Here is a 21,861-nt window from a genome sequence, read left to right as displayed (position 1 = left end):
CCAGTACGGGGTCCTCCCGCTGGGCCGCGCTCCAAGCCAAAGTTCCGAATTCCTCATCTGCGGTTAGTGGCAAAATTGGCCCTCTCACCCGGGTTGCCCGGACGACGAGAATCGGGGCGGAATCGCCCAATTGCTCCCTCTCCTCGTGTCTCGCACAAAATTTACAGTTTTCCCCCAGACAAGGACGCCGAGAGAGTGCGTCCGCATTACCATGGGCCTTCCCGGCCCTATGGGCCACATCAAAATCGTACTGCTGCAACTTTTCCAACCACCTTGCAATTTGGCCCTCCGGTTCCTTGAACCGAAGGAGCCATTGCAAGGAGGAATGGTCAGTTCTAACCAAAAATTTCCGCCCGTACAGGTACGGGTGGAAATGGTTCATGGCAGCCAGCATAGCCAATAACTCTTTGCGAGTGACACAATAATTTCGCTCGGGCCTACTTAATGCCCGACTATAGTAACCAATCACTCTCTCCACGCCCTCCTGTGTCTGAGACAAAACTGCGCCCAATCCTTCCTGGCTCGTATCCGTGTCCAGGGTAAATGCCCCGTTGCTAGTGGGGTAAGCTAGAAGGGGTGCGGATGTTAGACACCCCTTCAATTTTTGGAAGGCCTCGTGGCACTCCCGTGTCCAATTAAATCGCGTCCCCTTCTCCGTAAGCCGGTGGAGGGGACGGGCCAACTCCGCAAATTTCGCCACAAAGCGCCGGTAGTAGGAGCAGAGTCCCAAAAATCCCCGCACCTCCTTGATGGTACGTGGTGCGGGCCACTCCTCTACCGCTTTAATTTTGTCTGGGTCCGTTTTTACCCCCTCGCGGCCGATCACGTGACCTAGATAGGCCACCTCTCTTGCAAACAAAGTGCACTTACTCGGGTTCAGCTTCAACCCTGCCTGTCTGAGGCACCCGAACACCTGGTCCAAATTAGCTACTGCCTGGGGGAACGTTTTGGCATGTACTAGGACGTCATCCAGGTACACCAGGCATGATTGCCATGGCATGCCGCCTAGTACATGTTCCATCAATCTTTCAAAGGTGGCGGGGGCGTTACACAAACCAAACGGCATCACAGTAAACTGATACAGTCCCTTACCTGTGGAAAATGCCGTTTTCTCCTTCCCTGCCCTATCCATCTCCACCTGCCAATACCCACTCTTGAGGTCCAAAGTTGAGAACCAATTTGAGCCCGCAACGGCATCGAGGGTGTCATCAATCCTTGGCAGGGGATATGAGTCCTTGAGTGTCACGTTGTTTAGCTGGCGATAGTCCACGCAGAACCGCGTGGTCCCATCCTTCTTTTTGACCAGCACAACAGGTGACATCCAAGGACTTCCCGAGGGCTCGATCACGCCTGCGTCGAGCATTTTTTCAACCTGCTCGTCAGCTTCCGCCCTCTTGCTCCAAGGGAGCCGTCGGGCGGCCTGACGAATAGGCCGGGCCTCACCGGTGTGGATCTGATGTTTCACCAGGCCCGTACGTCCAATATCCTCGGTGGACAGGGAGAAGAGGTCCAAATGGGACCCAACCAGTTTGTGTAAGGCCTCCCTCTGGGTACCTCCCAACTCTACGCTACTACGATTTACCATCTCGCAAATGGGATCGGGCCAATTCCTACTTCTTATTGAAGGCTCCCCCCGGGGCCGGCTCAGCTGGACGTTCTCGCCCCTCACTGTCGCGACTTCCTCAACTGGGGTGCAGCCAGCTACCCTCGTGCCCCTTACTATAGTGCGTGGTTCTGTACTTATATTTATTACTCGGACGGCCACTACCGGTCCGTCCGTTTTTACAAGGGTGCGGCCCACGATTAAACCCGGTATGGACTGCGCTGCCACCGGTTCGACCAGGCCGCAGGACTCCTGCCATGTTGGGCGAGCTGCCCACCGGGCCGGCACTATCGCCTCGGCCCTTGGGGGAATGGTCACGGCCTCGGAAGCCTCCAGCTCCGTTCTCTCGGCCGTGCTCACTCCCCCTAACGGCAGCTCCTCTACTCCCACCTGCAGGATCCCCTGGCACAAGTCGATTTTACAACCGCTGGCAGTCAACAAATCCAACCCTATTAAACATGGGTCGCACACCTCCGCCACCCAAACATCTATCTCCCTCCTTACCGACCCTAACTTGAGGGTCACAGAACCACGCCCTATGATCGGGGCCGTTACCCCGGTAGCAAGTTGCAAACTATAATTTTGCAGGCGCTGGATCTTATCCCAGCCACCTGCGCTCGAATCAAGGACCACAGGGCTGATGATCGTGGCGCTAGCTCCTGTGTCCACTACGGCGTCTACCCCCACGCCGGCAATTTTGCATCTGATTGTCAGGCTACCGGTTCCAATTTGGCCACAATAAATGACCTGTCGCGTCAATGAGGGCTCTCCTCCATCCTCTTCTGCCGAACACCGCCCTACGTGCCCGACACCTTCTAGTTTCCCGGGGTCTGGCGGGGGGGTGTCTGGGGTCGGCTAACCCGCTCCCCCCTGGGCGGAGTTGAGGACCTCAACCGCCGGGGATCATCCCGGCGCGTGGCTCGACAGTGCCGCGCCAGGTGACCCAGACGGTTGCAAGTATAGCACCTCACCTGATAAGGTGCTTGTCTCCGGAATTCCAAATTTCCCCCCCTGAAGATCCGAATTGGATTACCCGCTCGTGGTCCACCGCGGGCCACCTCCGGGGCCGCCTGCCATGGTCCAGGTCCCGCCAGGCGCTGGTCCACCAGCCTCCGGACCATGCCCGCCAGGTCAGGACTCACGTCGGGGGCGGGCCCCCTAAGGGGTCCGCCCTCCATCGGGGGTCCCACCTGGCAGACCGCCATTGCGTGACGCTCGCTCCCCCGGGCCAGGGGCCTCGCTGCTTCCCAACGGGCCGCAGCGTCAGCCGCCTGGCTCAGAGTCTGCGGGCGCCACATGGCGAGCTGTTGCCAGAGCTCAATATCCGGGAGGGCCTGGATAAAATGGTCCAGCGCCAGGCTTTCCCGGGAATCCGCTGCCATGCTAGCATGTGCGATCCCCACTGCGCGGCGAATGTCGTGGGCAAGTTCCCCGATGGCTTCCTGGGGCTTGCGTTTTCGCAGCGCGAGCTGAGCTTTAACAAGCTCGCTCTGCTGTTCAATGCCGAATCGATTAATTAGGGCGTCGCGGAGGGCTGGCAGGGTGAGAGCACCCGGTGGTAATGCCGTCAGCACCTCCGCCGCCGCGCCGCGCAATGCGGCCACCAGGTGTACTCCACCTTCGTCCTCACCCCAACCGTTGCCCTTACACACACAGTCAAACTGTGCCAGGTACGCGCGTAGATCACTCTTGCCGTCATACGGCGCGAGTGGGACCTTGTGGGACCACCTCGTATGCAAGTCGTTGCCCGCCTGCCGGACCCCATGCGTCGCCCCTTGCGGGGTCAGCGTGGGGCCGAACCGGCCGGGCCCCCACAGTACATTACCCCCAAGGGGCTCTCGTGCCTCCCCTGTCCCTCTAAAAACTACCCCTGTTGGTGTCGATGCATGGGTCACACTTCCGCAACCCGCTACCCATTCCATACCACCACAACCTTGCTCACTCACACCTCGCACCTCTCCCATCACCGGACCCTCTCGCTCGCACCCTCGTTCCATACCCTCCGGACCAGCCATACACCTCACTCTTGGCCTCTTACGAACATCCGGGTCTATCTCGACCCCCAAGCTTATTAAATCACCTGGCGCATCATACGCACGACCATATTGGTCACCACTTACACCGGGTCCTCTTTCTCTTCGCTTCTCCTCCATCACCTGCGAATCCCTCATCCGGTTAATGAGCACCTCATCACGATCCGAACACAGACTTTGGACCAATTCTTTTACTTCCTCCTTTATCTCTTTCTTATCCTCTCTCCGTCGCTTCTTAATTTCGCTCACCCCTTCTTCCACTTCTCCTAATTTCTGCTTCACCTCCTTCATCTCCTCGTGCGCCCCCTTAAGTTCTTCCTCTAACTCCACCTTATTTTTTTCTATGTGCTCCCGCACCTCCCGCTCTTTAACCTCCATCACCTCTACCACCTTGTTCATTTTCCTCGTCAGGTCCTCATGTACCGTCTGACACTCTTTTTTAATTACCCCTACGTCCTTTTTCATCTCCTTCTGTGTCGATTTTAAACCCTCTATTACCGCTGTGTTCTTCTTTACCTGGTCCCCCAACTCCTTTTGTCCCACTGTCAGTTGTTCTACTCCCAGCGTCAACTCCTCTATACCACCTTGCAATTTTACAGTCCCCTTTCTCACCTCCTTCTCCATGCGCTCCTTACAGTGCCTCACCTCCTCGCGCCCTCCTCCGACCTCCTCACTCACCCCTCTTCTGATCTCTTCTCCCATCACTTGCATCTCCTGCCCAGATGCCACCCTCATCTGCTCCATTTCCCCCCTGTGAGCATCCAATTTAGTTTCTACCCCCATTCTGACCCCCTCTATCTGCTGCCCCATTTGTTTAACTTCCCTTTCCGCTTGGTCCCTCATGTCCCTCAATTTGCCTTCCATACTGTTTTCTAACCCCTCTAACCCCTTTTGCATCCCTTCCATTTGATTCTCTTGAGCGGCCATTCTGTTTTCTACCCCCATTAACCCCTCCTGTATTTCCCCTAATCTATTGTCTAATCCCTCTATTCTACTCCCTAACCCTCCGATCTGGGCCCCCATCCTTTGTTCTAACCGTTGGCTATTGGCCCCCATTTCCTCCCTCAATTTCTCGCTATTGGACCCCATTTCGCCCCCCATGACCCCCATTTTTCCCCCCAATTCGTCCCTCATTGCCCCCATACTGTTTTTCAAACCTCCAATTTGGTCTCCCATTTGTCCCATAAGGGCCCCCATCATTCTGTTTTCCATTTCTTCATTATTCTTGTCCATAAGGGCCTTCATTTGTATAAAAAAAAGGTTCAAATCCACCGGTGGCGCTACTACGGTCGCGGGCGCGGTCGCCGCGGCCATGTGCGAGGCGCCATTTTGCGCGCCCGTAACCTCGTGCGCGAGGACGCCACCCTGCGAACCTGCCGCCCTCACTGCTTCGCTCTCCTCATGTCCCTCAATTTGGTCCTGGATCGACCCTGCCTCACTCTCCTCTACCGGAACCCATCCGTCTTGATCTGCCATAGCGCGACTTTCAAAATTCGGGTTTTTATTTTACAACAAAACAAATTTCGGTCACTTGTAATTTTGAGCGCGTTAAGCGCGCTTCGGGTCCGATCTCACTCCTCGACACCAATTGTTACGGACACGGCTTAAGATGTTATGATGGGCCGAGCGGAATGGCCGCCGTGTTCGCACAGTTTACCCGATTACCCCCAACTCACCCGATTCCACTCGAACGTTGGCCGAATCGCGCTACGCTAAATCAATGATGGAAAGGACACAACGGCTGGGATAAATGAAACGACACAAGGGGTACAGTTCTCAAGACCTCCGGAGGAGCATATAATTGGTGGTGGAGAAAAGGGGTAGATTACAAGGTAAGAGGTAAAGCACAGAAGAGATAGGCACTTAGACACAATCTTATCTATCCCAGACAGACCACAGACAAACGGAACAAGACTGACTTACACAGGGATTGATGGCAGGGAAGGACAGGCAGTCGATAGCACAAGGTGCACCTTGGCTCAGGGGCAGAATCAAACACGGTCCGGTCCAGAGATGCGGGGAGGTATTGCAGCGCTCGGAGGTGGCGTCCTTCTCTCTCCCAGCTCAGGGCGCATCTGACGTCACCTCCCTCTTCCTGCGCATGCTCAGCGGGGAGTGACACGCCCTCGGCTCGTTGGCTCCGCCCCAGATGGGATCGGTCCGCCGCTTCTATTGGCTGCGGGGGTTACCGGGCTCCGCCCTTGACGAGGAGCTGACAGCGAGCCCCTACCTGGTAACCCCGTCGAGCACATGCTCGATGGCGGCTCGTTGGAAAGGCATGGTGCCCTCCCAACACCCCCCACCAACCAAGCCGGAGTGAGGACGCACACTCCCCGCGCCGCCGCCACTGTTGTTGTTGTTGCTGTTGCTGTTGTTGTTGCTGAACCATGCGGAAGAGTTGCGGGGAGGTATTGGGAGGTCCTAAACTTCCTAACGGTGCCATACAATCACATTCTGGTGCAACGAAGAGTCACAATTAATGGAAACGAGTCCTTAACTGACATAGACTAAGAATAACTAGCAAGATGTCCTATAGTTGTCTACGTGAGATGCGGTGGACCTGGATGCGACATTTAATGGGGGAAATAGGGGGAGGTCGGGTCTACAGAGTGTTGTTTACAGAAAATGGGACTAGGGAATGGGGGATTGGGGATAGTTGGGAAGTATGGAGGAAATAGGGGAATATTTACAAGCGGATATGGATGGATGCCAATCTCATATCCGCAACAATATATACACACACACACACACACACACACACACACACACACACACACACACACACACACACACACACACACACACACACACACACACACACACACACACACACACACACACACACACACACACACACACACACACACACACACACACACACACACACACACACACACACACACACACACACACACACACACACACACACACTTGGCATTTAATATGGATTTTTTTTTTTTCTTGACTTGGGTTTACTTTCTGAACTTGGTATATCAATCTGGTGAGTTTCTTTTCCGCTTCGGTGATTTCTATGTTAAAAGAACCATGTCACTGATTGTCTGTCGCAGCAAGAAGTCAATAACAGGATTATATCACAGGTGGCGTGACAAAATGTACGGACAGGTACATTTGACGATTGGCTTCACAGTCGGGTATGTAAGGGTTTTTGCGTTCTGTATTAGTGGAAAACAACTGCTGCACGTCTACAAAAGTTATTGCCGCTTCCCCTGGAGATGGTCCGTCAACTCGACAATGCTGTTTGTCATTTAGTGGTGGCTTTACGAAATTCCGGCATGAAACAGCGTGCTATTGCTCGGCAGTATGGTATCACTCAAGGTCAGGTGTCAAAGATCCTGAAACGAAATGCTCAGAGGGGTGTCCCTACTCCAATACCGAGGTCAGGACGTCCCCGCAGAACCACAAGGAGGGATGATCGCCAGCTGCACTGGTTAGTCCGCAATGGCCGTACCAAGTCAGCTAATCAGCTTAGGGCTGAGTGGCAGCAACTGACAAATGTGCCTGTATCCAGAAGGCTAGTCAACCAACGACTGGTTCAAGCAGGCTATTGTGCCAGGCGTCCCCTGAGAAAGCCACGTCTGACCAGACAACACGGCCAGCGCCTATTGCAGTCGGCCAGAGAGCACCGTCAATTGCAGCCAGGACACTGGAATCACGTGATCTTCAGTGACGAGTCTAGATTTCTGGTCTATCGTCAATATGGCCGTGTCCGAGTGCGCAGACAAGTGCATGAAGCCTACAACAAAGATTGTATAGTGCCAAGAGTCCAAGCTGGAGGTGGTGGGGTGACCGTTTGGGCTGCTTTTCATGCAGGGGGCAAAACTGACCTGGTTGTTCTGAATGGAAACCTGAACCAGTTCAAGTACAGGGCCATTCTGGAAGAAACATTGCTTCCATTTGCTCGTGCAGCCTTTCGAGGAAACTTTGTCTTCCAAGATGACAATGCACGGCCTCATCGTGCTCGCATGATCCAACACTTTCTTGCTGACCGTGGTGTAGAGCATATGGAGTGCCCTGTCATGTCCCCGGATATGAATCCGATAGAGAACTTGTGGGCAGAATTAACGCGTCAAATCGACAACTTGGACCAGCAGCCTGCCTCTGTGCGTGAATTGCAGCAGGCTATTGTCACTGCATGGCAAGCGATTCCTGTCCAAACCGTGGCAAATCTCGTGAACAGCATGCCTCAACGTGTACGTGCTCTCCTGAATGCTTGTGGGGGTTACACGAAGTACTGAACTGTAATTTTACTGTCCGTAATCCCAGTCGTAATTTAACTTTTGTTTTTGTAAAAAAAATTTTTGGCTAATGTGCAAAATAAAGAGATACTTCTGGAAAACGCACAGAAGTTTAACACAGTACTGTCCATGAATTGAGTTCGATATCAGTATACATCACTTTCAAGGATCAATTTATTTGCTTCAAAATGTCTAATGTGGTTTTTGTTTCTTTTAAAGGTCACATTAACAAAATCTAGAATAATTTAAACTTAATTCCAATGAACTTTTGGTTCTAAGTCATCTTGAAAAGTAAGTTCACCCCCACAAAAAAAATATTCCATATTAAATGCCAAGTCTGTGTATATATATATATATATATATATACATACATACATACATACATACATACATACATACATACATACATACATACACAGTCGTGGCCAAACATATTGGCATCCTTGCACATTTTTCAAATAACTCCCAATTTTCACAAAAAAATAAGTTGAAATTGACAAAAGTATTTGGTCTCCACAATTCATTATTTCACTGTTAATATTACAGAACCTTTGTTTTTGATTCAGAACGTAATACATCCTTTTAAATCAGAAAAAAAAATGGCATTGACAAAATGATTGACACCCTAGACTTAATATTTGGTATCACAGCCTTTGGTACAAAATAACTGCAGTCAGGCACTTCCTATAACCATGAATGAGGTTCCGACACCTCTCTACTGGCAGTTTGGCCCACTCTTCTTGTGCAAACTGCTCCAATTCTCCCAGGTTTGAAGGGTGCCTTCTCCCAACTGCTGTTTTCAGATCTCCCCACAGGTGTTCAATGGGATTTAGATCTGGACTCATTGCTGGCCACTTCAGGACAGTCCAGCGTTTTGTCTTGAACCATTCCTGGGTACTTTTTGAAGTCTGTTTGGTGGTCATTGTCCTGTTGCAAGACCCATGACCTTCGACGGAGACCCAGCTTTCTGACACTGGGTTGAACATTGCGCTCTAAAATGCCTTGGTAATCTCCTGATTTCATGATTCCATGCACGCATTCAATGTCCCCAGTGCCAGAGGCAGCACATCAACCCCAAAATATCACTGAACCTCCTCCATGTTTGACTTTAGGGAAGGTTTTCTTTTCTTTGAAGGCTTCATTTTGTTTTCTGTAAACATAGAGCTGATGTGCTTTACCAAAAAGCTCTAATTTGGTCTCATCTGTCCATAGGACATTCTCCCAGAAAGATTTTGGCTTGTTCAGGTGTGTTTTGGGTCTGTCTCAAACAGTGGGGTCCGACAGGGTCTCCTACTATAGAACCCCCTTTCATTGAGTTGGCGACGGTTGGTGCGAGTTGAAACTGTCGTACCTTGTGTCTGAAGATCAGCTTGAATCTGTTTGGCAGTTGATAGAGGTGCTTTTTCCACCATTTGAACAATCTTTGCTGCAATCTTCGATGAAGTTTTCTCTTGGGGCCATGTCCAGCGCAGTTGGCTACAGTGGCATGGGCCTTAAACTTCCTGATAACATTGCGTACAGTGGACACAGGAACATCAAGGTCTCTGGAGATGGATTTGTAGCCTTGAGATTGTCCATGCTTGGCTACAATCTTGTGTCTGACCTCCTCAGACAATTCTCTGGTTTTCTTTATTTTCTCCATGCTCATTGCTCACACACAGTCACACAAAACAGAAGAATGACTCCTTTTCTCTATTCAAACTGGTTGAATGAGTGATTTTTATATTGAAGGCACCTGCAACTCACCATAGGTGAGTTCAATTCCAAAGTAAAGGAGAATAACCTGCTTGAAAACTAATTATTTCTAACGACTTCTAAAAGGTGCCAATAATATTGTTGTGTTCCTGGTGATTAAAATCTTCCAAGGAAACGGATTTCCGAATGGGCTTTAACTCCGAGGCGTTCTGTCAAGATATAACGGAGAATACGTGTGGGGCAAGTGGGGGAAATGCCGGAGCGCTTACCTTCACGGATCCCACCGGCAGTCTTGTAATAAATAAACTCACCCTGTAATAAATAAACTCAAATGAACAGGATTTAAAATGTACAAAAATAGGTTTATTAAAGAAAATGTCGGTAGCAAGGAAAACACGGCGAAATATAACTAACTTCCTAAATGGAGCGTCCCCACACAGACTCGGTACACAGACAAGGGGAAATATAATGATATAAAAATAAAAGGAGTGGTTGGCACTTATCTGCGAGCATCTCCTGAGTCTTGTCAGGACTTGTCTCAGGCCCGCGTCCCTGCGTGGGAAACCGCAGACTAGTTGGCGGGAACTTGGCCTCGCGTGCGAAGCGAACGAGCAGGCGTGCAGCTCGCTCTTCCAGTCGTGCTTGTCCTCACAACTTCTGCACGGAAAACCGCAGTTCTCGGCCCGTGGCTCTTCCTCACGACCACCAGCAAGATGCCGGAACACGGCCGCCCGCGATGAAGCCTCCCTGCGTGAAAGAGCAAAGCGCAACCGTCCACTCTCGATCCAGGATCGGCATCCTAAGGAAGAGAGAGAAAATGTCCGCCTGCACGTTTCTTTATCGTCCAGGCCTGACGTCATCTGTGGTGCTTCACCAATCAGCGTGTCCTTTCTTACCAGTCCTTTCCGTCAATCAACCCCTCCACCAATCACTGCTCTTTGGGCATGTCTCCACGGCCCTGCCTGTTCTGTGCGCTTACCAAGTCGGGGTTGTCAGCGGTAGTCCTTGGTGCATGGTTTCCAGTGGTTTTTATTCGTGTTTTAATGGTGCGATTTCTGGCTACGTGTCTCGTGTGGTGTCATTGGGAACAGAGGAATAAATTACAGATGAAGCGACATACATATTTGATTAATTTACCCATAATCCCTCGCTCATTAACAAGCCCCACCCCTCGTGATGGGCATGAAGATACAAGCTTACCCACGACGCACAGTCTACACTCTACCGGATCCATACTTATGGTACATCGAGGTGGTTCTTCTTCACGACAGTCAGAGCACACTAATCTATACACTCTAACTGAACTAAGGTACCCCCTACAAACGTAATAATATTGTCTGGGCCATTTTAAGATTTATGTGTGGAATAAGCTAAGATTTAGTAATTTTTTCAGCTTTTTTTGTTTTGTTCCACTGCAAACCAAAGAAATACATATGTGGATACCAAAATATTTTTTAATTTCAACAATTTACTGGAAGAAACGGTGCGTTGTTTGAAAAAAGTGCAAGGGTGCCAATCGTGTGTGTGTGGGTGTGTGTGTGGGTGTGTGTGTGTGTGCGTGTGTGTGTGCGTGTGTGTGTGTGTGCGTGTGTGTGTGCGTGTGTGTGTGTGTGTGCGTGTGTGTGTGCGTGTGTGGTGTGTGTGTGTGGTGTGTGTGTGTGTTTTTTGCATTTATTAAGTATGGAAATGAAGATCTCACATTGAGAAAACAAAAAACATGAAAAACTTCTTCATAAAATGAAAGCAAAACAAACTAATTTCTACTCTTATTAACTTGCATAATTCAGTACTACCCAATGCAGTGATATAAAATGAATTACTTGTTTGTATCTTTTTTATTTTTTGTTACTCAGGGGGACCTGGTGCGGCTGTCTCGCAATACAACTCTATGCCACGGCAGATGGCACGAAATAACTCGGTCACGTCATTGGGCTCAGCAGGCAGTGTACGCCGCCCTGCCTCGGTCACATCACAGTCTTCGCTGCAAGGCCAGCCAAACGGGGGGCCATACTACACACAGAATGCTGGTATTTGCAGAATACAAAGGGCAGCAGATTGCTTTTTAGCCAATGTGGCGGCAATTTCATTTTAGAATCCATTTTTTCCCTTGCCAAAGGAGAGGGTATTGCATTTGAGACTGTTTGTGTGTTCGTTTGTCTGTTTGTCCGCACAGAATAAGTGTTTTTCTCTGCAACCGATGGTTTGATTATAAAAATATATATAACCACCTTTAGAGGCCATTTTTCCTCGCAAAGCGGGGGTTGGCCTTTTTCGGGAACCGTGGTTGTTGTTGTTTTTCGGTCCCCTTTTTGAAGCAATGTTTTACGGCCGGATGCCCTTCCTGACGCCAACACTTTTTGCTGCCTTTAACGACAAACAGGGAATTACCAGTGAACTGGTACTCAATTAGCCGACCTCGGAAGGATGACAGGCTGAGTCAACCCCCCTGGCGTTAATTCAGCAATCGACCGGGATTCGAACCCAGGATCCTTGGATCCTAAGCCGGCACCCTAGCCGCCAGCCCAACACCAGGGACACCAGGGTTTGATTGACAGGAAATTTTCACCAAAGGTGCACCTCCTCCTGCAGAATTTTTTTTAATGATAATTATGACGTCATAAATCACGTGGTACGGGCGCCATCTTGCAAAAACCGAAACGCTTTGCACCTATATACACTACTCACCATAAGTTAGGGATATTGGCAGGTTCTTCGGTGTTGATTTTCTGTATTAATTATGTTGAAAAAAGTTGTTGGTCCTAATTCTATGGTTATTAATGTGTGAAAAAACACAGCATTCTTGATTTCAATACCATAACCCTAACCCCTATAAAAAAAACAAGTCAAGTGAATCCACTTGGATTCCGCCCAGGTTGGCACATGGAAATTATGATGTAGCATAATTATCATCTCGGGTCAAGATTTGAAATTATGCCATGGTTTTTGTAAAATTGCTACTAGTATTCACATTATGTACTTTCACCAAAACATACATCATCATAGAAACATACATAGAATTTGGGTCCTCTGGGTCATTTGGGTCCTCTGGGTCATTTGGGTCCTCTGGGTCATTTGGGTCATTTGGGTCCTCTGGGTCATTTGGGTCATTTGGGTCCTCTGGGTCATTTGGGTCCTCTGGGTCATTTGGGTCATTTGGGTCCTCTGGGTCATTTGGGTCCTCTGGGTCATTTGGGTCCTCTGGGTCCTCTGGGTCATTTGGGTCCTCTGGGTCATTTGGGTCCTCTGGGTCCTCTGGGTCATTTGGGTCCTCTGGGTCATTTGGGTCCTCTGGGTCATCTGGGTCATTTGGGTCCTCTGGGTCATTTGGGTCCTCTGGGTCATTTGGGTCCTCTGGGTCATTTGGGTCCTCTGGGTCATTTGGGTCCTCTGGGTCATTTGGGTCCTCTGGGTCATTTGGGTCCTCTGGGTCATTTGGGTCCTCTGGGTCATTTGGGTCCTCTGGGTCATTTGGGTCCTCTGGGTCATTTGGGTCCTCTGGGTCATTTGGGTCCTCTGGGTCATTTGGGTCCTCTGGGTCCTCTGGGTCATTTGGGTCCTCTGGGTCATTTGGGTCATTTGGGTCCTCTGGGTCATTTGGGTCCTCTGGGTCATTTGGGTCCTCTGGGTCATTTGGGTCCTCTGGGTCATTTGGGTCCTCTGGGTCATTTGGGTCCTCTGGGTCATTTGGGTCCTCTGGGTCATTTGGGTCCTCTGGGTCATTTGGGTCCTCTGGGTCATTTGGGTCCTCTGGGTCCTCTGGGTCCTCTGGGTCATTTGGGTCCTCTGGGTCATTTGGGTCCTCTGGGTCATTTGGGTCCTCTGGGTCATTTGGGTCCTCTGGGTCATTTGGGTCCTCTGGGTCATTTGGGTCCTCTGGGTCATTTGGGTCCTCTGGGTCATTTGGGTCCTCTGGGTCATTTGGGTCCTCTGGGTCATTTGGGTCCTCTGGGTCATTTGGGTCCTCTGGGTCATTTGGGTCCTCTGGGTCATTTGGGTCCTCTGGGTCATTTGGGTCCTCTGGGTCCTCTGGGTCATTTGGGTCCTCTGGGTCATTTGGGTCCTCTGGGTCATTTGGGTCCTCTGGGTCATTTGGGTCCTCTGGGTCATTTGGGTCCTCTGGGTCATTTGGGTCATTTGGGTCCTCTGGGTCATTTGGGTCCTCTGGGTCATTTGGGTCCTCTGGGTCATTTGGGTCCTATATTCCTATCCTATAACATATATATCCTATAACCTATCCTATATATATCCTATATCATATAACATATATCCTATATATCCTATAACATAACATATAACAAATATATCCTATATTATGTACTAGCGAGCGGCCGCGTACCAGCCAAAGGGGTAGCCCATGGTTAGCCTAAATATAGATTTGATGACGTCATGTTTACACATCTGAGCGACAGAAACGGAGCTTCACTTTTGGAGAGACAGAAATTCCCAGGCAAACGCTATAACGCACCAGGTTTACAACCTGTGCGTTAATAAACACACTCCCACAATATCCCTAACTTATTGTGAGTAGTGTATCTCCGAATTCACTGCATAGAAAAAATTGAGACATGGCTCATTGAAAAGAACTCTCCATGATGTGGTGAATAACATATGTTAATGATGATGTCATAGGTGCCTCCATTATAACATCATAATTCGACAAGTACAAATTTTCATCCGATCAAGATTTAATTCCTTGAGCGTCGTCTATGGATAAATTGGTGTAGAAAAAAATAATGACGTCATCGGTCACGTGGTTCGGCCACCATGTTTGTTTTAACACAAAAGCCTTAACAATCACTAAAAACACATCCTGACAAGGGTCTGTAATCTCTGATTGCTCTTTCTTGTTTATGTATGTATTTTGTATTTATTCATATATATAGTCGGAGGATCACTGAGGGCCTCGTACATATAATACATGCAATACGAGAACATTGGTGGCCATTAATATACTTTTGTATGAATTGCAGTAACATTATTGGGCAACGGACAAATTCATACAGTAGAAGGAATTTGAACCTGGAATTGCAGCAACATGGCCTATGTGTTCAGATGGGAAACTCAACCAGGCTAACCTAAAAAAGAATGGATGGAATCGACAGAGCATTGGTCATAGTATGTTAACTAGCCTTCACGATCGACTAATTTTCCATTCTTACCTCAATGATTTCACAGTTAAAGTTCCAACTTCTAGCTTTTAGTTGGTCTATGAATGATAGAACTGCCCACTGCAAACAAGCATTTTTTAAAGCTGCAATACAGCTCCCTGCAGTATCAGTCAGCCAACGTTATTTTTAAAATTATTTATTAATTTTTGGCAATACCTGAGCCCCTTTGGGAATGGAATCGATTCATGGACATGTTTCTGAATCACTGGCCTTCATCCTGTGACAGCGTATTAAAAATGAAAAAGAAAAAAAAGAAGCTTGTGACATGCACCTTGGCCCCACGACCAAAGTACACAGTCAAATGACCAAAATACGACCAAAATACACGCATGTACTGAAGCCCAAAAGCCATAGCACATTGTCAACCAAACACATGCATGGTCAAACAAAAACTGGAGTGGATTCCCCTGAAGGGTTGAGTTGGCAAGCTCAAGTAGTTGTCTTAAAGCCAAATAGTACCTCTTCACAACAATAGTGACTGTGACTGGAATGCAAGGGACCATGAAGTGAAGAGGTTCTATATATACAAATATATTTCTTGTATATGTACACTATACAGTCGTGGCCAAAAATATTGGTATCCTTGCACTTTTTTCAAATAATGCATCATTTCTTCCAGAAAATTGTTGAAATAAAAAATATATTTTGGTATCCACACATGTATTTCTTTGGTTTGCAGTTAAACAAAACAAAAAAGCTGAAAAAAAATACTAAATCCTAGCTTATTCCACACAGAAATCATAAAATGGCCCTGACAATATTATTGGCAACTTTAAGAAGTTGTTAGAAATAATTCGATTTCAAGCAGGTGATTCTCCTTTACTTTGGAAATGAACTCACCCAAGGTGAGTTGCAGGTGCCTGCAATATAAAAAAAACACTCATTCAACCATTTTCAATAGAGAAAAGGAGTCATTCTGATGTTTTGTGTCACTGTGTGTACCGGAATGAGCATGGAGAAAAGAAAGAAAACCAGAGAATTATTGTCTGAGGAGGTCAGATACAAGATTGTAGCCAAGCATGGACAATCTCAAGGCTGCAAGTCCATCTCCAGCGACCTTGGTGTTCCTGTGTCCACCCTACGCAATGTTGTGAGGAAGTTTAAGGCCAATGGCACTGAGGCATCTTCCCTGGACGTGGCCGCAAAAGAAAACTTGATCGAAGATTGCAATGAAGGATTGTTTGAATGGTGGAGAAAGCACCTCGATCACCTGACAAACAGATTCAAGCTGACCTTCAGACACAAGGTACAACAGTTTCAACTCGCAGCATTCGTCGCCAACTCAATGAAAGGGGGTTCTATGGTAGGAGACCCAGGAGAACCCCACTGTTTGAGAGAGACCCAAAACACACCTGAACAAGCCAAAATCCTTCTGGGAGAATGTCCTGTGGACAGATGAGACCAAATTAGACCTTTTTGGTGAAGCACATCATCTCCATGTTTACCGAAAACAAAATGAAGCCTTCAAAGAAAAGAACACCTTCCCTACAGTCAAACATGGAGGAGGTTCAGTGATGTTTTGGGGTTGCTGTGCTGCCTCTGGTACTGGGTGACTTGAATGTGTACACGGCATCATGAAATCAGGAGATTACCAAGGCATTCTGGAGCGCAATGTCCAACCTCGTGTCAGAAAGCTGTGTCTCCGTCGAAGGTCATGGGTCTTTCAGCAGGACAATGACTCCAAACACACTTCAAAAAGTACCCAGGAATGGTTCAAAACAAAATGCTGGACTGTTCTGAAGTGGCCAGCAATGAGTCCAAATCGAAATCCCATTGAACACCTGTGGGGAGATCTGAAAACAGCAGTTGGGAGAAAGCACCCTTCAAATCTGGGAGAATTGGAGCAGTTTGCACAAGAAGAGTGGGCCAAACTGCCAGTAGAGTGGTGCATGAAGCTCATTCATAGCTATAGGAAGCGCTTGACTGCAGTTATTTTGTCCAAAGGCTGTGCTACCAAATATTAAGTCAAGGGTGTCAATAATTTTGTCATTGCCATTTCTTTTTATTTTCTGATTTAAAAGGATGTATTAAGTTCTGAATCAAAAACAAAGGTTGTGTAATATTAACAGTGAAATAAAAAATTTGAAGACCAAATACTTTCGTTAATTTCAACTGGTTCTTTGAGAAAATTGTGAGTTATTTGAAAAAAGTGCAAGGGTGCCAATATTTTTGGCCATTACTGTAGTTCAGGCTCGTGGAAGAGCTCATACATTGAACAGATCAGGCGTAACAGACAAAATAACAACAACAACAACATGCATTTTAAGGCCATTTTCCCTGCTAGAGCGGGGGTTAGCCTTGCGGTCCCCATGACAATCTTCTCCATTTTGCCCTATTTTCTGCATCTCTCCTTGTTAACCCCCATGCCTGCATTTCTTCTTCCACCATCTTTAGCCAAGTCTTTCTCGGTCTTCCCCGTCCTCAACTTCCTTCTACATTCATTTCCATCACTCTTCTCAACCAGTCACTTTCATCCTTCCTCAACACATGACCAAACCATCTCAACCTGTTCCTCTTCACAGCATCAATCACAGGCTCTATTCCCATCATCTTTCGCAATTCATCATTTGCCTTCCTCTCTCTCAACGATACTCCGCACATCCACCGAACCATTCGCATTTCCACCCTTTCCAGCCTTCGTTGCTGCTCTACGTTCATTACCCATGTCTCGCTCCCATAAATCATAACACTTCTCACACATGCAGCATACACCTTTCCCTTCAGCTTCAACGACACTCCCCTCATCATCAGCATGCCACTCAGTTCCCGAAACTTCTTCCATGCACATCCCACTCTCGCAACCGTTGCCGTGTCTGGTCCACCTTCTCCATTCAGCATGTCTCCGAGGTAGCAAAATGTTTTCACACCTTCCAGCTTCACGCCGTCTCCAAGATCCAACTCAACATTTCCTCCATCTGCAGCTCCCTCTGTGCACACCTTACATTTGAATGTAGCTGCCACACTGGTTAATGACCCTCTCAGACCACTACATTTTTGATGAACCCACTCAGCGCACATTGTACATTGAATGGAGTTCACTCCGACACCCTTTCTGCACACAGCACATGGCCACTTCCCAGTTCTTTCCACCTCACCACATGCTTTACCACTTGCCATCACCTTCGTCTTTCCAATATTCACCTTCAGACCTTTTGTCTCCATACATTCCTTCCACTTGTTCATCTTTTCCTTCAGTCCATCCATACTTTCCGCAATCAACACCAGATCATCTGCATACATCAACTCCCACGGTAAACCCTCCTTTACGTTCTGAGCCAGCACATCCATCACAGTTACAAATAGTAGTGGACTTAGTACCGACCCCTGATGCACTCCCACCTTCGCCTCAAACTCACCACTGTTCCCGTCCTCGTCCTTACAGCTGTGTGCGCTCTTTTGTACATTGCCATCACTACTCTGTTCAACCATTCCTCCACTTTTAACTTCCTCAATGCCCATGTCAATACTTCGTGTGGAACCCTATTGAATGCATTCTCCAGATCAACAAACCCAAGAAACAACTTCTTCCTCTTCTCCATGTACTTCTCCTGCAACTGCCTCACAATAAAGAGCGCGTCTGTCGTTCCTCTTCCTGGCATAAATCCAAACTGCATTTCGTCGATCTTCACCTTCTTCCTCATCCTCCTCTCCAACATCCTTTCCAATACCTTCATTCCATGCTCCAATAACTTTATCGCTCGATACAAGCCACACTCCAGAGGGTCACCTTTCCCCTTGTATAGAGGGACGAGGGCACTCAGTTCCCAATCCACCGGAATGCGGCCTTCTTTCACCACCAGATTACAGATCTGTCATTCTCTTCACACCCCAACTTCCTGCTGCCTTCAACATATCTCCCACAACTCCCGTCGGCCCTCCCGCTTTTCTACTCTTCATTGCTTTTATCGCTTCCTCAACTTCCTCCTCAGTTATCTTCTCTGCCGGTCCAAAAACTGGGTTGCTCTCTATGTTGCATCCCATTCATTCTCTGTATTCAATAGCATTTCCATATATCTTTTCCATCTTCCTTTAATTCCATCTGGGTCCACAACGATTTGTCCCACTTCATCCTTCAAGCAACTCACCCCCATCACATCACACCTCGCTTTCGCTATCTGCTTTGCAATCCTGAATACCGCTCTCTGACCCTCTTCCAAATCCAAGCGTTCTCCGAACATTTTCCTGCATGCCTCCTGCGCCTTTGCTACGTCTTTCTTTGCAGCCTTCTTGGCTGCCTTATAACTTTCATGCTCTGCTTTTTCTGCTCCCGTACCCTTCGCGTTCTGCCACTCTGAACTTCTGAACATGTCTTTCAATCCTGACAAATCTCACACTCTTACGATGTCTCTCTGAAAAGACCGACTGGACAACCCTCCCATCCACTTTCTGAATAATCCTCTCCAAGAAGTTCTGTCACTCAAGCTTTTGGGTCTCACTATCTGCCATGATCTTTCCTGGGAAAACCACATTTCAAATCTGGCCTCCAAAGCCAGTCGCCGACTGGGCATCCTCCGTCGTGCGAAGTCCTTCCTTGGCACACCTGAGCTCCTCACCACATACAAGGCTTTCATCCGCAGCTCAATGGAATACTGCTCTCCCCTCTGGGGTGGTGCTCCTGCCTCACACCTAGCTCGTCTTCACGCTGTTGAAACCAAAGCATTCAGAATCATTGGAATCTCCCGCGATGAAGCTAACTCCAAGGGCCTTTCACTCACTCACCGCAGGCAGGTTGGTGGTCTTTCCGTCTTCTACCGACTCCTCTCTGGCCTTGCCCCCCCCCAGCTCTCTCTGGGCTCTGTCCCGCAAATATTCCTACAGGTCGCACAAGATCTGCCTGCAACCCTCTTATGGTTAAACTGCCAAAATCAAGACTCTCTGCTCACCTTCACTCCTTCATTCCTCTTTTCTCCCACCTCTGGAACAAGCTCCCTCACTCTCTTCAATCCCACTCCACCCTCCAGGTCTTTAAAACAGCTGTTCACCACCATCTCTTATCTTCCCCCATCCAAAACCTTGATCTTTTCTACCCCCGCTAATTTCACCCCAATTCCACTTTTTTGAAATACCAACTTCTGTCCTGGAAGTCCTTGGTGTCCCTGTGTTTTATACTTCTCCCCCCCCCCCCTTCCCACGCCTCTTCCCCCCAAGCCCTCTCCCTTCCACACATCTCCCTGCTCTCAAATGTTGTGTTTGTGTGCTTCCCCTTCTCTCCCCATCTTGTCTTCCGCTCCCTCTTTTTATATATTTTGTTTGTCTGGTTGATTTGTTTGTGAAGTAAATGTTAGCTCTTTCACGAGCCTCGATTCAGTATACAAAAAAAAACCCCAAAAAAAAAACCTTTAACTTCTACCTCTTCTCGTCAATCCTCTTTCCATCTTCATCATCCTACCACCATGTTTCCGAGTGCCTCGGTGGTCCTTTTGTCCATCCACATACCTCACCAACGGCTCCCAACAGACTAACTTTCATTGACGTCCAACCACGTTAAAGCTCAACCACATCATCCTCTACCCTACTCAGCCTCTCTTTTAATGCCTCCCTTACTGTCACCTCTTTCAACCTCCACACCTTCATTCTCGGTTGGTACTTCACCCGCCGAGCTCTCCTCGCACCTTTCACCCTTATGTCGCAGACAACCAAGTGTTGCTGTGAAACAGCCTCCTCCCCCGGGATCACCTTTGTGTCCCGGAGGTGCCCCCTAGCTCGCCTACGCACCATCAGGTAGTCAACGGTTGTCGTCGCCCTACCTGACGTGTATGTAACAAGCTTATTATCCCCTTTCTGGAACTGAGTGTTACAAACCAACAAATCAGCTCCATCAGCAAACTCCAAAATCCTTTCATCTTCTCCATTTCTCACACCATATCCGTAACCCCCATGAACTCCCTCAAAACCGTCCATACTCCTTCCCACATGTCCATTTCGGTCTCCTCCTCCCACAACAACATCCTCATCTTTCACGTTTTCCATCAGCTTCTCTATCGCACACCAGTACTTGTCCTTCTCTTCATCGCTCCGACCAACCTGCGGAGCATATCCCAAGATGACGTTCACCAAGAGCTTTCCAATCATCATTTTCACCATCATCAACCTATCACTAACTCTAGTCACACTCACCACACTGTCTACAAACTCCTCAGAAAACAGGACACCAACACCATTCACGCTCTCCGGGCACCCTAGCCACACAAACTTGTATTTCTGTCCCTGCCTACCCTTCACCATTCTCACACCACTTCCCTTCCATCTCGTCTCTTGCACACAACATATGTCCACTCTTCTTCTGACCAATACTTCCACCACTTCTCCTGATCTCCCTGTCATTGTCTCTACATTCCATGTCCCAAACCTCAGAAACCGATCTCCACTTCGGGCTGTACCCTGCCCATATGTAGTTGTAATTGTCATGGTTCTCTTTTTGAGGCAATGTTTTTATGGCCGGATGCCCTTCCTGACGCCAACCCTCTTTGTCACCTCTTACGACACGCAGGGATACGGTGTACCGATTCTAACCAGGGTACACACCGGGAAGATGCAAAAGGAAACAGACAAAACTGTCTGTTTCAGACAAACAAACAAACCGATGTAACAGACAAAACAGGATGCAAAAGGAATAGGAGAGATGCATGCAAAAGGAGCAGCAAATAGAGAGGGGAAACACCAACAGAGCTGAAGGCCAAGATAGAGAGAGACTTGGACAAACAATGGGGAGCAGGAGAGGATGCATAGGCTTGATGAAGAAGAATACTCCAAGGAGGGAAAACTGCACATTTCGAAAGGGTGGGGGTTGGGGGGAGGTGTTAATGATGGTAGAAACGATCATCGTTTTGGATTGGAGATTATCTGAGATGGTGGTGAACAATTAAGACCATGACGTAAGCTTGCAGAGTGGGGTAAAATGGGGACACAGCAGCAAGGGTTGGGATTGAGATGTGGAGGAAAACACTGAGTTGAGATGTTTGGCCTCAGCTTGAGCTAAGTCTGTGGTGGTGCCGTTTTAGGTGAGGGAGGGGAGCGAGAGGCAGTTTACAGCGGATAAGAAATTGACAGCGTTCCACTAAGATGTATTGGAAGCAGAATGGTTGAAGAGTTCGGCTTAAGATGAG

General features: G+C 48.4%; 1 protein-coding gene across 21 annotated transcripts in view; it reads left to right on the top strand.

The window, feature by feature from the left end:
* The window catches only part of ABI1 (abl interactor 1), a 134,360-nt gene that overhangs the window by 94,252 nt on the left and 18,247 nt on the right, over window positions 1–21,861 (top strand). For 16 of the 21 annotated variants that reach the window (XM_068127156.2, XM_078785307.1, XM_078785303.1 and 13 more), the window contains one exon: window positions 11,441–11,614. The exons of the other annotated variants lie outside the window; for them this stretch is intronic. In XM_068127156.2, the coding sequence (XP_067983257.1) occupies window positions 11,441–11,614 (174 nt within the window). The remainder of the gene's footprint in view (window positions 1–11,440; window positions 11,615–21,861) is intronic. 21 annotated transcript variants of the gene reach the window in all.

The sequence above is a fragment of the Myxine glutinosa genome, chromosome 10 (assembly GCF_964187855.1).
Source record: "Myxine glutinosa chromosome 10, kmMyxGlut1.1, whole genome shotgun sequence".
Lineage (NCBI taxonomy): Eukaryota > Metazoa > Chordata > Myxini > Myxiniformes > Myxinidae > Myxine > Myxine glutinosa.
This window is presented reverse-complemented; position numbering and strand designations above follow the sequence as displayed.